This window comes from Brachypodium distachyon, chromosome 3, assembly GCF_000005505.3.
Source record: "Brachypodium distachyon strain Bd21 chromosome 3, Brachypodium_distachyon_v3.0, whole genome shotgun sequence".
NCBI classification, from domain to species: domain Eukaryota; kingdom Viridiplantae; phylum Streptophyta; class Magnoliopsida; order Poales; family Poaceae; genus Brachypodium; species Brachypodium distachyon.
Genome location: NC_016133.3, coordinates 46535547 through 46549529, shown reverse-complemented (window position 1 = coordinate 46549529; position 13983 = coordinate 46535547). Strand labels below are relative to the sequence as shown.

General features: G+C 46.7%; 2 protein-coding genes across 2 annotated transcripts; one reads left to right on the top strand and one right to left on the bottom strand.

Moving 5' to 3' along the window:
• The first annotated feature begins 4175 nt into the window (after positions 1-4175).
• LOC100844295 (poly [ADP-ribose] polymerase 3) lies at positions 4176-10089 on the top strand. Its single transcript, XM_003575018.4, has 18 exons — positions 4176-4524; positions 5284-5606; positions 5812-6007; positions 6080-6190; positions 6273-6330; positions 6433-6502; positions 6666-6840; positions 6927-7060; positions 7153-7393; positions 7492-7619; positions 8088-8164; positions 8228-8388; positions 8486-8695; positions 8768-8870; positions 8980-9062; positions 9145-9294; positions 9395-9577; positions 9672-10089. Exons 1-18 carry the CDS (start codon positions 4522-4524, stop codon positions 9738-9740), a joined length of 2475 nt encoding a protein of 824 aa, XP_003575066.1. The 5' UTR covers positions 4176-4521; the 3' UTR covers positions 9741-10089.
• Positions 10090-12560: 2471 nt separating this feature from the next.
• LOC100843994 (zinc finger A20 and AN1 domain-containing stress-associated protein 5) lies at positions 12561-13381 on the bottom strand. The gene has a single exon (XM_003575017.4). It carries the CDS (start codon positions 13217-13219, stop codon positions 12764-12766), a length of 456 nt encoding a protein of 151 aa, XP_003575065.1. The 5' UTR covers positions 13220-13381; the 3' UTR covers positions 12561-12763.
• Positions 13382-13983: the final 602 nt, after the last annotated feature.

Here is a 13983-nt window from a genome sequence, read left to right as displayed (position 1 = left end):
GTGTAGAGGCTGAGAAGAAGAATCGTATACCACCGTCACAATGTGGCTAAAAGGAAATGAATTTTTTTCTTATGTAAAAGTGGGGTTAAGATGTCACGTGCTACAAAATCAGATTTAAAGCACAAAACTTCTAACATGATAAGTAAAATTTGGAGAAACAAATAGTGACGGGGGTTGAGATAAATTTGGGACAAAAACATAGATAGAGGGGGGAAGAGAAAGTGGGGGAGAGGGGGAGAGAGACTTGTGTAGGAAAATAGTAAATACCAAGGAACTCTATAATTGTGTGCTAAGTATGAGAAAATCACAACTTTCAGAAAAAAAAAAAAGTCTCACATAAACACAACTAAAGTGCTATTGCTTACGCAAAATCCAATGTTGTGCATCAAGCTGGTTGACATCGACATGACTAGTTCAGCCCACAAGTCATTATACACGTGGAAAATTAAAGCCGGTGACACAACAGGCCGTCTATATATCATCTAAACCAACTCGGTTCGGACGTCGCCGTCGCCAGGTCGTGGGCTATCGACGTAGATGGTGGCGCACAGCTAATAGCCTTTGTCGAACACATTGTTAGATAACCTAAGCTCTTCCCCCGTCATGCCATATCGGTCGTCGTCTGGCGCTCGATGTTCGTTGTGCAACTGTTAATCAAGCCCCTGGCTTCGGCCATGGAAGGTGGGCGCCGCTGCTACTCCATGTCATCGATGACTCATTGTACCACTCGTCGATGTTGGTGGCCGGCGCAGGAGATGTTGAGGCTAGCAGTTGTCATGGAACTCAGCATGCTAGAGTGGATAACAATAGCCGCTACTGCACCGCAAGGATGCATCGCCTTTGCGCCCAAGAATCCATGGTCACTCCGAACTGAGCCGGTTTATATGAGATCTGGCCAAGCCGCTATGTCACTGACTTATGGCCCAACTAGTTAGATCCACCGTCAGCCAGCTTGAATCACACCATTTGGGTTTTGCGTAACAAAATAGCATTGGAGTGTGTTTATGCGAGAAAACTAAAATTATGCTCTTGGGAGAAAAAAATTCCAAAAGTGTCACAGCAAAATTGCCAAACATGTTATTTGGGTATCTCTTTTGAGAGTAAAATACACCAGGATCACTAAACTTGGCTAAAAACTCACTGATGTCATTGTGTTTTGGATATCGCAAATGAGAGTCACTGAACCAGGCGAAATATCACATTTACAGTCACTGCACGCATATGATACTGTATTTCAATGACATGTCACCCGTTGATTACGACTATTCGCCGATATGGAACACAAGTTGGACACAGACTAGATACATGCTTTAAGCTTTCCAAATTTTCCGTGTGGAACCGTCTATGGTAACAAAAGGGTTGTAGTCGGGTACAGTGCAAAATCACATGCTCATGCGTGTTTTCAGTCTGTGCCCAACTCATGTCCCACACTGGCAGGCAACCTACGCGGCCGGTCAACAATAGTCAAGAAGTGCAACCTCATCGGAATACGGTAACATATGCGTGCAATGACCTTTACTCACTTATGCTTTTGACTTTTAACTAAAAAGACACATATTATATGCTCTATTTTTTTTATGAAACACATTGCTTAAGGATGAAAAGGACAAGCCAAGAGGCCAGGTAGCTTACAAGAGAGAGGAGAAATATGTACAACGCCTAACAGGAAAAAAAAAACATAAGCTACTCTGGAGGCCTAACGGTCTGGAACCAACAACGATCAATCATCCTAAACCCAAAGCAACCTTACATCCGGCCCTCTTCGAGGCTAAGAGCTCATCAAAGGCGGCATCACTCAATTGGGCGAGGCTTCTGCGGCAATTCTGGAAGACTCTTGCATTCCTCTTGAGCCAAAGGAACCACCACGCGAGCATGACGAAGGATCGGAGTTGAGACGCTCCCTGGCAGCGGCGGAATGCGGCAAGGTTGAGGCCCTCGGCCACCATGCAAACGTAGAAGTGTCGGGCTGCGACGGGGCGACGAACTTGAGGTGCAGCTTGGCGGTGAGGGAAGCAAGAAAACCCCGCGCGAAGGGGCAGTTCAGAAGGATATATGGCATTGTCTCATTGACAACACGACAGAACGAACAGAGCGGATCATGCGGGATACCTTTGATGGCCAACCGATCAGCTATGAGACATCTCCCTTGAGAAGCAATCCAAGCAAAGAACTTAATCTTGGGAGGGATCCTAGGCTTCCATAGCACTTTCGCAAATAAGGACAGAGTGCGACCATGGAACTGATTTTGTACGCAGAGGCAGCAGAACATGCACCCAAGGCCGATAACTTCCACCTAACCTCATCCTTCTTGTCAGAAAGGACGACAAGCTGCAGCATCATCCAAAGCGTCACGAAATCGACAAGAACTTCCGGACTCGGGTTTCTCTTGATGGCGGCAATCCACCGATTGTTGAGCAAAGAATCATGGACTGAGAGCATCCTGCCATTGTGAGCGAAAACTGCCGGAAACAACTCTTTGAGAAAGGCACCGTCAACTCACGGGTCATGTCAAAAAGAGCATCTTTGACCATTCCCAAGCTTGAAACCAGTCCCGGCCTGAAACAGCACCAAGGCCATTTTGTCCTTCGCAAAGAAGCGGAAACGGATTGAATCCCCAGCCTGCCAACCAATCCATAACCAGCAGACACGAAGCGCACGACCATGCAAGGCAAGATCCTGGATACCAAGGCCCCCAAACTGTCTAGGCACACAAACCTTCCTACAAGCCACAAGACATTTAGCCCCACAACAGTGATCAAAGCCAGACCAGAGGAAGGGATCTTCTCATCTTGTCAATCTGCTTAATAACCCACAGCGGCTAAGAAATCGCGACCATCTGATAAGTCAGGATAGCCGAGAGGACAGAGGTGACTAGGGTGAGCTTGCTGGCCGGGGACAGGATCTGTCCGTTCTAACCGCTGAGTTTCTTCGCAACCTTGTCAATGATTGGCTGGAAATCAGCCCTTCGCAGCCTGGACGTGGAGAGAGGCATACCCAAATAAGAACAAGGAAAAGAATTAAGGGAACAAGGCAGGGTGCGACGATATTCTGGAGGTCATCTGGACCCGGGCAACAGATCGGAAAGATGGAGCTTTTTGCCAAATTAACATGTAGACTAGTCGCATCTCCAAATAACCCAATAATGGCAGCTGCGTGGTTCGCTTCGACAGAGGAGTTGTTGATGAACATGACGGCATCATCCGCAAATAGAGACGTTCTTGAGGCAATAGGAGGCCCGCTAATGGGAAGCAAGAGGCTAGAACCCTCGGCGGCCGCAACCATTGCCCTAAGATAGTCCATGACTAGCACAAAGAGCAGCTGCGAGAGAGGGTCGCCCTGCCGGAGGCCTTGCCGGTGCCAAATAAAAGTATTCTGACAAGGGCGGACAAGCAAAGACATGTGGGGCCTGAGGCGGAGCACGAGCAACTTGGCGACAATCTTGGCGAAGCTGTGAATGAGGCTTATCGGTCTGAAGTGAGCAGGGAGCAAGCATCTTCCGATTTGGGCAGAAGGACCATCGATGCCGAGTTCAGAAACTGAAAATCCTGACCATTCCCTTCCCGGAATAGTTGCAGCGTTGCTAGGATGTCAAGATGAATGATGTGGCAGCAAGATTGAAAAAACTTAGCAGTGAATCCATCGGGGCCAGGCTCCTTGTCCGGGTTTAGAGCCATGATAACTTTTCTCACCTCCTCACGGTAAAAAGGAAGCACAAGATCATGCAGGCCGGCATTAGAAAACTGCAGCTCCTCGAGATTCAGAGAGCGCAATCAGGGCTCACGCAACGAAAAATGGCATTGAATTTCGGCATTATACACTTTTGGTTTGCAATATCTAAGTTATCTGATTTTTAGTTAGGAACAGGTTGATTGCTCGGTCGTTGAATCTCGATTGTGTGTTTGAAGAGAAGAGATTAGTAATGGCGTCCAAATATTAACCCGATGTCTGTGATACTGTCCACTAAGATTTATACCCACACCATGTAACAATAGCCGGAAACAAATAGAAAAGGCTAAATACCAATATAAACTCGTTTTTTTCTATACAAGCCAAAAGCCAGTAAACCTAAGCAAACTGCATTTTGTGGTCGAGCGAAATCCAGTAATCTGGTAGCGGAGACAGCCGCCGGCATGATCCAAGTATTTAACCGCTCCACCGCCACGGGCCACCGCTCAAAGAAAAAGTCCGCGTCCCAAGACGCCTTCCGTTTCCCCCACGCCTCCACAAGCTTCGTGCCTGTCCTGCCCGGCTCACGGAGGCACAGAGACCCAAGAGCACCAGCCGCAGCCACGCCGCACCTAGCATCTGCATGAGAGCGAGCGGCAGGCGACGTGTCGCGGTGGCAGGCAGGCGAGCGCACACCTGGAGCCCAACCACGGCGACACCCAAACTCCCCACCTCACCCCCTCGCCTCCGCCCTCCGCCGCTCCGCGCCTATTTAGACCCCGGGATAAGGATGGATCGAGACCCTGATGCTCCTTGCTTGACAGTCTCCCTCCGTCTCCTCGCTCTCCGGCCACCATGGTATGCTCTTGTGTCTCTCATCTCATCCATCCAGTCTATACATGACACATTGTTGCAAATTAGCACTTAACATTGTTCTGTACTCATTGATGTCTTCCATTTTGCTCGCGCCTGTTTCTTTGATCCTCTGGTGTTTGTGACTGGGATTGCAAAAAAGTACTTAGTTTGGGAGTGGTGGGTAATCTAGTACTGTGGTGCTGCTTGCTAGATTGAGTGATTGACCAAGAATGGTTTGTCTATTGATGGCAAATATCGATAACATGCCGTTGGTTGTACCATTGATTCTGAAATGCCCTCATGTCTGATGGATTTAAGTTAATTTAACATCCTTTTGAAATTATGACGAGCCTCTTGTTCCACCAATCATGACCATGAATATGACAATTTTTTGTGTTTCAACTGCGGAATAGCCACTACGCACTGCTTTGCATGTACCTGCCTTGAGGATGCAAACATAGTACTTGTACCTGGTACCTTCTTTGTTTGTTAAAACTTTGCTACTCGTATGGGGAAGGGATTGAACTCCAGTAGAACTTAGTGTTGTGGATCTTGCTCGGTTACTCGAGTTGGAGAAAACTGATCATTTCCTTTGTTTGTTTTTTAGAATCATTTCCCTTGTTTTTGCATGATGTATGCAGTTTAACTTTTTAAATTGCCCATGCTGGATCATGGCTAATATATGTCGCTTGTCCCGCTTAATATCTTTTCCTAGTATTTTTATGTGGCTCACCAGATTGTGTAATGTTGATGCCCATGTAGGTACACGAGACAAGATCACGGACGCATGCGGCTGAAGAAGGGAAGGCTGCCCCGAAAAGACAGAAGGCTGAAAACAAAGAGCAGGAAGGGGGGCAGCAGGCGCCCGCCAAGAACAAGAAGTCGGTCGAGCCTGAGGCGTCAACAAAGACCAAGAAGCTCAAAGCTGATCAATCTGAGCTAAATGGAAAGGATAGTGCCACGAAAGAGTTCATGGGCTTCTGCAAGGCCATAAGAGAACACCTCTCCATTGATGACATGCGCAAGATCCTTGAAGCCAATGAGCAAGATGCTTCTGGATCAGAAGATGCAGTTGTTCCGAGCTGGTATTGTTTATTTGAAATTATAAATGAAAGTTTCCTTTTTTTTCGAAAAGGAGGTTGAAACCCCTGCCTCTGCATCAACACAGCCAATTTTTATTAATTTATTTAACAAGCTTGACAAGACGAATAAAATGAAAGTTTCCTGTTTTAAAACCTCGGCTACTCCGCTCAATACACTAATGCCTAACAATATGCTTGATGACCACAGCGAGGATATGTTGTTCTACGGGCCTCTCGAAAAGTGCCCGATTTGTGGTGGTCAGCTTGAGTGTATGGGGTGGAAATACAAGTGTACCGGGAAATACAGTGAGTGGGCTAGCTGCGTTTTCCGCACTAACAATCCTCCAAGGAAAGGTGGTCCTATAAAGGTCCCGGATGACGTGAGCAATGATTTTGTGAACAAGGTAATAAGGTCACATTTTGAGCATTTACCTCACATCGCGAGCGGTATGTAATCTGCATTTCATTTGTTGCAGTGGCTGAAGCAACAAGAAGGGAAGGGTTACCCTAAACGTGATATGGATGAAGAGGCCCATATCTTCTCGGGCATGATGATTGCATTGTCTGGACGGATGTCACGCTCACATGTATTGTATTTGAAGATTGTTCTCCTTATGTGTTATGTTGACCAGTTGCATGAATCTGATCATGTTGGTTGAAACCGTCCAGGCTTATTTCAGGGAGCAAATTATGAAGCATGGAGGAAAAGTCAGTAATTCTGTGCTTGGTGCGTATCATGTTGTACTATCCTGTTGGTTGTGTCATGTATGAACTGAACTGTTGAACATTTGATGGTACATGATTGATGTTCTTTCCTTTGCCTTCACAGGTGTCACATGTGTGGTTGCTTCTCCAGCTGAGAGAGATAGAGGTGGCTCGGGAGGATTTGCTGAAGCACTGTAATCCCCTGCTGATCACCTTTTTGTCTTTAACTATGCTCCATTCTCTAAAATGTGATGCACATATTAATGCAGTTCATTTTCTATATTTATTTGAAAAGTGCTTCTACATTATGCTCCCTGATCATGTGTTCATTTGACAAATTGGACCCTGCATGCACAGGGAGCGTGGAACTCCTATCGTCAGTGAGAACTGGATAGTTGATAGCATCCAGAAGAAGGAAGCCCAACCTTTGGCTGCTTATGACATTGTATCTGATGTTGTTCCGGAAGGCAAAGGACTACCACTGGACAAGCTTGATCCAAGTGAGGAGGCCATTGAGACTCTTGCTGCAGAGGTCATTGTTTTTACCTTGTGCATTTTCCTTAAATTTTAGCTTCATTTAGTATTTTAGTTTCTAACAGTGCTGTTTGTATTGAGCAGCTGAAGCTTGCTGGCAAAAGATCAGTCCATAAGGACTCTAAACTGGACAAAGATGGTGGGCGTATCTTTGAGGACGATGGTGTCATCTACAATTGTGCCTTTTCGGTGTGCGACTTGGGATCTGAGATGAACCAGTATGTATTTGCTGCGTTACCATATAGAATTAGGTCTGAGTGGCAACCAAGTAGAAATTGGTTCAAGTACTTACTAGACCGTTTCTATGCAGGTTTTGCATTATGCAGCTGATCATGGTACCTGACAACCGCTTACACCTTTACTACAAAAAGGGTCCGATTGGCCATGATCAGATGGCAGAGGAACGAGTTGAGGATTTTGGTAGCCGTGTCAATGATGCTATTAAGGAATTTGTTCGTCTGTTTGAGGAGGTTACTGGAAATGAGTTCGAGCCATGGGAGAGAGAAAAGAAGTTTGAGAAGAAGAGTATGAAGATGTACCCCTTGGACATGGTACTTCGTTCTCTAGTTCCTTTCTTTTCTGATTTCATGCTTTCAAGGGGAACCCAGGTTGCCAGCAACATTACTGTATTCTTTCTTTTCCTTTGCAGGATGTTGGTTACGATGTGCGTCATGGAGGTGTGGCACTTCGTCATTTGGGATCTGCAGCAGCACACTGCAAGCTTGACCCTTCCATCTCTTTTCTTCTAAAGCAATTGTGCAGCCAAGAAATATATAGGTATCAGTTAATTTATTTCTGCATTGCTAGTTGAAGGTGTTGAATAAATTTGTCTTCGGAAAATCTGCCTTGTGTGTCGACCCTTCTATCTCTTCTCCTGTAAAGCTACTGTGCAGCCAAGAAATATATAGCTATCAGTTAATTTATTTCTGCATTGCTAGTTGAAGGTGTTGAATAAATTTGTCTTTGGAAAATCTGCCTTGCATTTCGACCCTTACATCTCTTTTCCTGTACGTGCAGCCAAAAATATATAAGAATCAATTAATTTATTTCTGCATTGCTAGTTGAAGATGTTGAATAAATTTGTGTTTGGAAAATATGCCTTTTGTTTCTTAGTGAAATAATTGGAAAATCAAATGTCTCTGTTTCGTATCATTGAAATGTATGTAGTGTTTAGTCTCCTAATTTAGATGCCCTCTGTTCGTTGGAAGATCCATCAAAACTGATGCCTACTGATTTGTGTAACAGGTATGCTTTGACAGAGATGGCCCAAGATCTGCCTGACCTTCCTGTTGGGATGCTTACAGATCTCCATTTGAAGAGAGGTTTGTCCTCTACATTTCTGTTTGCCTTTCTTTGCAGCCTGCGTCAACTATTCCTATTTGCAGGGGAGGAAATGCTACTTCAGTGGATTCGAGATGCGGAACCAGCGCCGGAGTCCCGCCCTGCTGCTGATGCATTCTGGATAGAAATAAGCAACAAGTGGTTCACCCTATTCCCCACAACTCGGCCATATACAATGAGGGGATTTGAACAGATCGCTGACAACGTACGGCGGATACCTTATTCCTTAATTTTTTGCATTATCTCCGTTTTATGTCCCTTTGGTTGATGTACTGATATTTTGACAATTGTGTGGCATGCAGGTGGCCTCTGGTTTCGAGACGATCCGTGACATAAATGTTGCTTCTCATCTTATAGGGGATACATTTGGGTCAACCTTAGATGACCCACTGTCTGAATGCTACAAGAAGCTCGGTTGTTCAATCAACTGTGTTGTTGAGGATTCAGAGGATTACAAGATGATTGCTAAGTATCTGGAGAAAACATATGAACCTGTCAAGGTTGATGATGTGGTAAGATATCATACTGCTCTTCTTTTATCTTTTCTCCAACACGGTTCTACCTTGTGATCTGTTTTCTTGCAGGTTTATGGTGTGTCCATTGATCGGATATATGCTGTTGAGTCCAGTGCATTTCCTTCTTATAACGACATCAAGAATTTACCAAACAAAGTTCTTCTCTGGTGTGGTATGTTTCTCAAATGAATGGTCCAAACCACGAGTGCATTAACATAATTTAGGTTATGTACTGTGGATGTTGTCGTCTGTTCTGACACTAGCCTCTTTGTGCTCCACAGGAACTAGAAGCTCAAACTTGCTCAGGCATATACATAAAGGTTTCCTGCCTGCTGTTTGTCATCTACCTGTGCCAGGATACATGGTATGTTTATCAGTTATGTGATTGGTTTCCACTAGTGGATGGACTGAGCATTATGCTGAAATCCTGTATGCTGTTGGTGTAGTTTGGTAAAGCTATAGTCTGCTCGGACGCAGCAGCCGAGGCTGCTCGCTATGGCTTCACGGCGGTGGATCGTCCAGAAGGATACCTGGTCTTGGCAGTGGCTTCTCTGGGAGAGGAGATCAAAGAGATAACAGGCACCCCGGGGGCAGAGGTACTCAGTCAGACCTCGTATGCAGCAGAGCCTTCAGTAAATCTTTAAACCTGTAGCTCCTATCTGATGCTTGCTCTCCTGTTGTTTGCACAATATATAGGATGTGAAATCTATGGAGGAAAAGAAGGTCGGCGTGAAGGGGGTAGGGAGGAAGACGACGGACGACTCGGAGCACATCACCTGGAGGGACGACGTGAAGGTGCCATGCGGCAAGCTGGTGCCTTCTGGAAACAAGGATGGGCCGCTCGAGTACAACGAGTTCGCCGTCTACGATCCGAAGCAGGTAAACGAGATGCCTGCCAAACTACTAGGCTTCATTTACCGGTCACCAGTGAACTGCTTACGATGTCGCTGCGTGTTGTTGCCTGGTTGTGCAGGTGAGCATACAGTTCCTGGTTGGGGTGAGGTACGAGGAGCAGAACATGGAGCTGGTGCCAGACGAGTGAAGGACGCAGATGGTTAGTTAACATGTAGTTAGTCCCCTGCATTTTGCCTACTGGTTGTATGGAATGCTAGAGTAGTGGCGTTATTTTGTGGTCGGCGGGGCGATGAATATGGTGACAGTAGCATCTAGGGCAGTCGTGCTGCCTTTCTCTTGGTTGATCGCCGGCGCTGGCAGGCTTGTTGGATGGACATGCTGCAGGAGATGCTACTAAGCATGGTTGGTAGTGTCAGTGTCTGTATCAGAATTTCAGGAGAAACGCCAGTAAGCATGTTGTAGTGTCTGTCAGTTGTATCAGAATGTATGTGCATGCCCGGGCCCCGGAGCTCTAGCCGCTTAGCACCTTCTACTTCGTTCTGAGCTCCCGTACTCTTCAGAATCTCTGGGTGTTGTTACATGTAGGCTGTTAAGCATCTCACCTAGCAAGATGCAAATCTTTCCTATGGTCGGTAGGGACAATCAACTGTAATGGTTATGTTCATAGGCAGGATTTCGCTACGCACAGCCACTGCAAGAGGGGAGAGACGCCTGAATCTTCGACAGACATCGTAACACAACCGTGCATCTGCTTGTATCGCGCGCGAGTCTGTACGTTCCCCAGCAAAGGCTCCGGCTAACTGTTCGTGCTCATTGCTGCTGCTATCTTTTGTCTCGGTGATCCTAATTTCGTTTCATGTGCCACAGCTGGTGCAGGAAGATATAGATGTGCTCTTCCTGACCATGGTGCAAGTCTGGCCTCTTGAAGGCGGATTGCTTATCGATAATAGGAACAGTCGCGAGGTTGATGGATGCATTTATTTGATAAAAGTAAGCCACGCTCCACGCGAGGTTGTCTCGGGTAGATAGCGGAATGTCTAAATTTTTGACTCAAATCTGTTCAAATATGGATATATCTATTCTTAAAACGCGTCTAGATACTACTCCTTTTGATTCTAAATTCTTGATTCAAATTTGCCCAAATATAGATGTATCTATTATTAAAACGCGTCTAGATGCATGTAATGTTTCGACAACAATTTAGGACAACAATTTATGATGGGAGGGAGTATAGTTTTTCCTCTTCACCCGGGAGCAAGTTCACCTTTGAATTACGTGTGAACCGATTGCTATCTAGCGACAACATCTGCTATCGGCTCTCATTATCTAGCTCTTGCTGATGCTTCCTTGTATATAAGATGCTTTAGGTTTTATCCTAAGTCAAAGAAAGTTAAATAGGTTGAAGTTATAAAAACATTGATTTAATAAAACTAATTTAGTGTTGTAAATATTGGTATTATTTTAGAAACTTGATCAAAGTTTAAATTTTTTGAGCGAATAAAACAAGTATTTCTCCATCCGAATTTGAATGCAACTATACACTAAATCATGTCTAAATACATCCAAAATTTTGACAAACTTGAGACATCTTTTGTTGGACGGAATATACTTCCTCCGTCCAACAAAAGATGTCTCAAGTTTGTCAAAATTTGAGAGGTTTTTTACGGTACCTTTTGATACTAAAGATAGAGGGACGTAGTAGAATGTTAATTACCGAGGGCAGTTTAGACTTCTTGTAACTATTTTTCGGTTTTTTACGGTACCTTTTGATACTAAAGATAGAGGGACGTAGTAGAATGTTAATTACCGAGGGCAGTTTAGACTTCTTGTAACTATTTTTCCTAAAAACATTAAAAGGCCTAATAGGACTAGGCCCATCGGCCCCAAAACCACAGATCGGTAGCAAAAAGATCGATCTCATCTGGAAGAAACACATCGCTGCCCTGTTGCTTGTCCCGTGATGGCCGGCGACAATGGCACACGGCAGCGGTGGTGAGTCAAAATTTCGGCGACGCAATGGTCGGTACAAGGAATTCATTGGTGGATTGGTGATTCGGATTCCTTGCGTCCGCGCGATGCTGCTTGGCGGAGGAATCAGTGGGCAGTGCTGCGATTCGCCGGGACCATGACTTGGTCGGTCGGGCGCGGCAAGATGGGAGAGCGCCATGCCTTCGCCGCTGTAGAGAGCAGGAGCAGCTTGGTGGAAGCGGGGAAGACGATGGAGAGGTTTTTGGCCAGCATTTCTTGCGGCAGTTTGCTTTTTCTTTCAACTGTGCGGGAGTTTATTTTCGGATTATCCATTTTGCCCTTGCACGTACTGCTATTCTGTTTTGATACTCTTGTTTTTACCACTATTACAAATTAATGTGGACCTTCGGATCTAAAAAAATAGATGGCTCACAGTGATCTAAAGGCACCGTAAAAGATCTCAAATTTGAATGTATCTAGACATGAACTAGTGTATAGATGCATTCAAATTTATCAAAATTGAGACATCTTTTTTGTTGGACGGAGGTTCTTCCATTGCCGGTGGCTTCGACATGGGCTCTTCTTGCTCTCATTGTTTCTATCGAAGAGCAGCCAACAACTAACTGACCCACGACTTGTTCAGACCTAACGAAGCTCATTGCTAAACTCCATCAAGTCCCCGTCAGATTACTAGTGGTCTGATGGCACGGGTGGGGGCGGCAGCAACTCTGATGTTGGTGTCGGCACGCGGAGGGTCAGAGGCGACCATCCTGAACATTCATGTGTACAGTCTGCTTCTCTAATAATTTGACGCCTTCTCTTATGCTTATCTTTTCGCAACTTCTTGTTGACCCGTCTAGCCGCCCTCGGCTGCTGTTTCTGGGATTAAGAACGTCAAACGTGTCTACCAAATTAAAGAAAAAGAGTAGACGGAGGAGTCGATCGGGGTCCAAATTAAAAAGCATCACGCATCCTCCGATTCAGCGTGCTGGACGACCCGCTTCTCTGTTCATGTCACCAGAAAGTAAGAACAATCACATTCTAAATGGGGGTAGTAGAATTTATTCGAAACGAATTTTTCATTTCAACAGTTGACGATTGATTTCATCGACATCATACAGCAGAGACAGAGCTTACAGCAGTAGTAACTATTTGGAACCCGTCTTCAATTTTGCTCCTCTTGGCGTTGAGGAGGCGAGTTGATTTGATCGTGGCGACCCCTTCCGTGCTTCGTTGACAGGGTCAGATCTTCTCCTTGAGCTTGTCGCCCTTGACGACGGGGTTGGCGCGCGCGATGGCGTCGCGGCCGGCGGCCTTGAAGTCGAAGCCGCAGGCGTGCCGCTCCGGGTACCGGTGTGTCCCGCAGAAGGTGACCCCGCACCGGCACGTGAAGCCCGTCAGCCCCACCCGCTTCCTGCAGCTCGCGCACCTGCCCGCCTTCGCCGCCGGCGCCGGCGCCGGCGCCGAGTACGACGACTCAGAGGCGGCCGCGGCACACGGTTCCGAGGCGGCGGCCGCGGCGGCGGAGGAGGAAGAGAGCAAGAAGGGCGAGGCGGCGGGCGCTTGCTGGCCGTGGCGATCGCAGTAGCACTTGGAGCAGAGGTCGAGCGTGGCCGGGCTGCCGAAGAAGCCGCAGTTGTTGGCGCACAGCCGGTGGTGGCCCTCCTCCTGCCACCTCTGCTGCTGCTCTTCCGCCATGCCGGCCCTCCAATTCCAAGCGCACGAGGGAGGGAGGGAGCAAAAGCGAATGGGCAAAGCGGCGCGCGCAGAACGGCAAGGCAAGGACTGCAAAGGCGGGTGTGTGAGAGGGGAGATTAAAAAGGAAGGCGTTACGCAAAGGCCGAAAGGTGGATGGACTGGACGGAGGTGGCATCGATTTGGCTTTTGTTTCAAGGGACGGGAAGGGATAGCGACAACGGTACGACAAAATAATCCACAGGACCAAGGCGCGCGGTGCGGCGCGGCTACGGTGCCCGCGGAGTGGCCGCGTTCGCACGCACGGCAACGGAACCTGAACGGGAAGGACGACAGCAACAACGGCGGTCCCGTTGGGTTTGCAGCCTGTGCTAGTTGCAGTTCGTTGCGTCGTCTTACGCCCGTGTTCGGTTGTACCTGCTGCTGCCACCGAATTCTGCACTCCGAGTTTGATCGATCCCGTATGAATCGCAAGCGGTAAAAATCTGCAAGGGCGAGCTAACCATGGATGCCAATGCATGATGATATGCATCAGGCATCTTCTATCATGTGATCACAAATCAGCTCCAAGACGTAACCATGAGTTGTAACTGAATTCAAAGGCCTAATGGGCCCAAGAATAGTTGGATCTACAAGCCCAACACGTTGAAGGACATTCTAGTTCCATTTCTTGGTCCAAAAAAGTTTCATTTCATGGTCATGAATCGATTCCCCTCTGCCTCTTTGCAGAATCATGCTGTACGAGGCAGGCATATCGTCAGTAAATT

Excerpts from the sequence above, each read along its gene's own strand:
- LOC100844295 (XM_003575018.4), top strand. Across the intron at positions 7,394-7,491 it reads AGATGTACCCCTTGGACATG|GATGTTGGTTACGATGTGCG; the intron begins GTACTTCGTTCT and ends TTTCCTTTGCAG. Across the intron at positions 9,063-9,144 it reads TACCTGTGCCAGGATACATG|TTTGGTAAAGCTATAGTCTG; the intron begins GTATGTTTATCA and ends CTGTTGGTGTAG.
- LOC100843994 (XM_003575017.4), bottom strand. The coding sequence starts at position 13,219 with ATGGCGGAAGAGCAGCAGCAGAGGTGGCAGGAGGAGGGCCACCACCGG.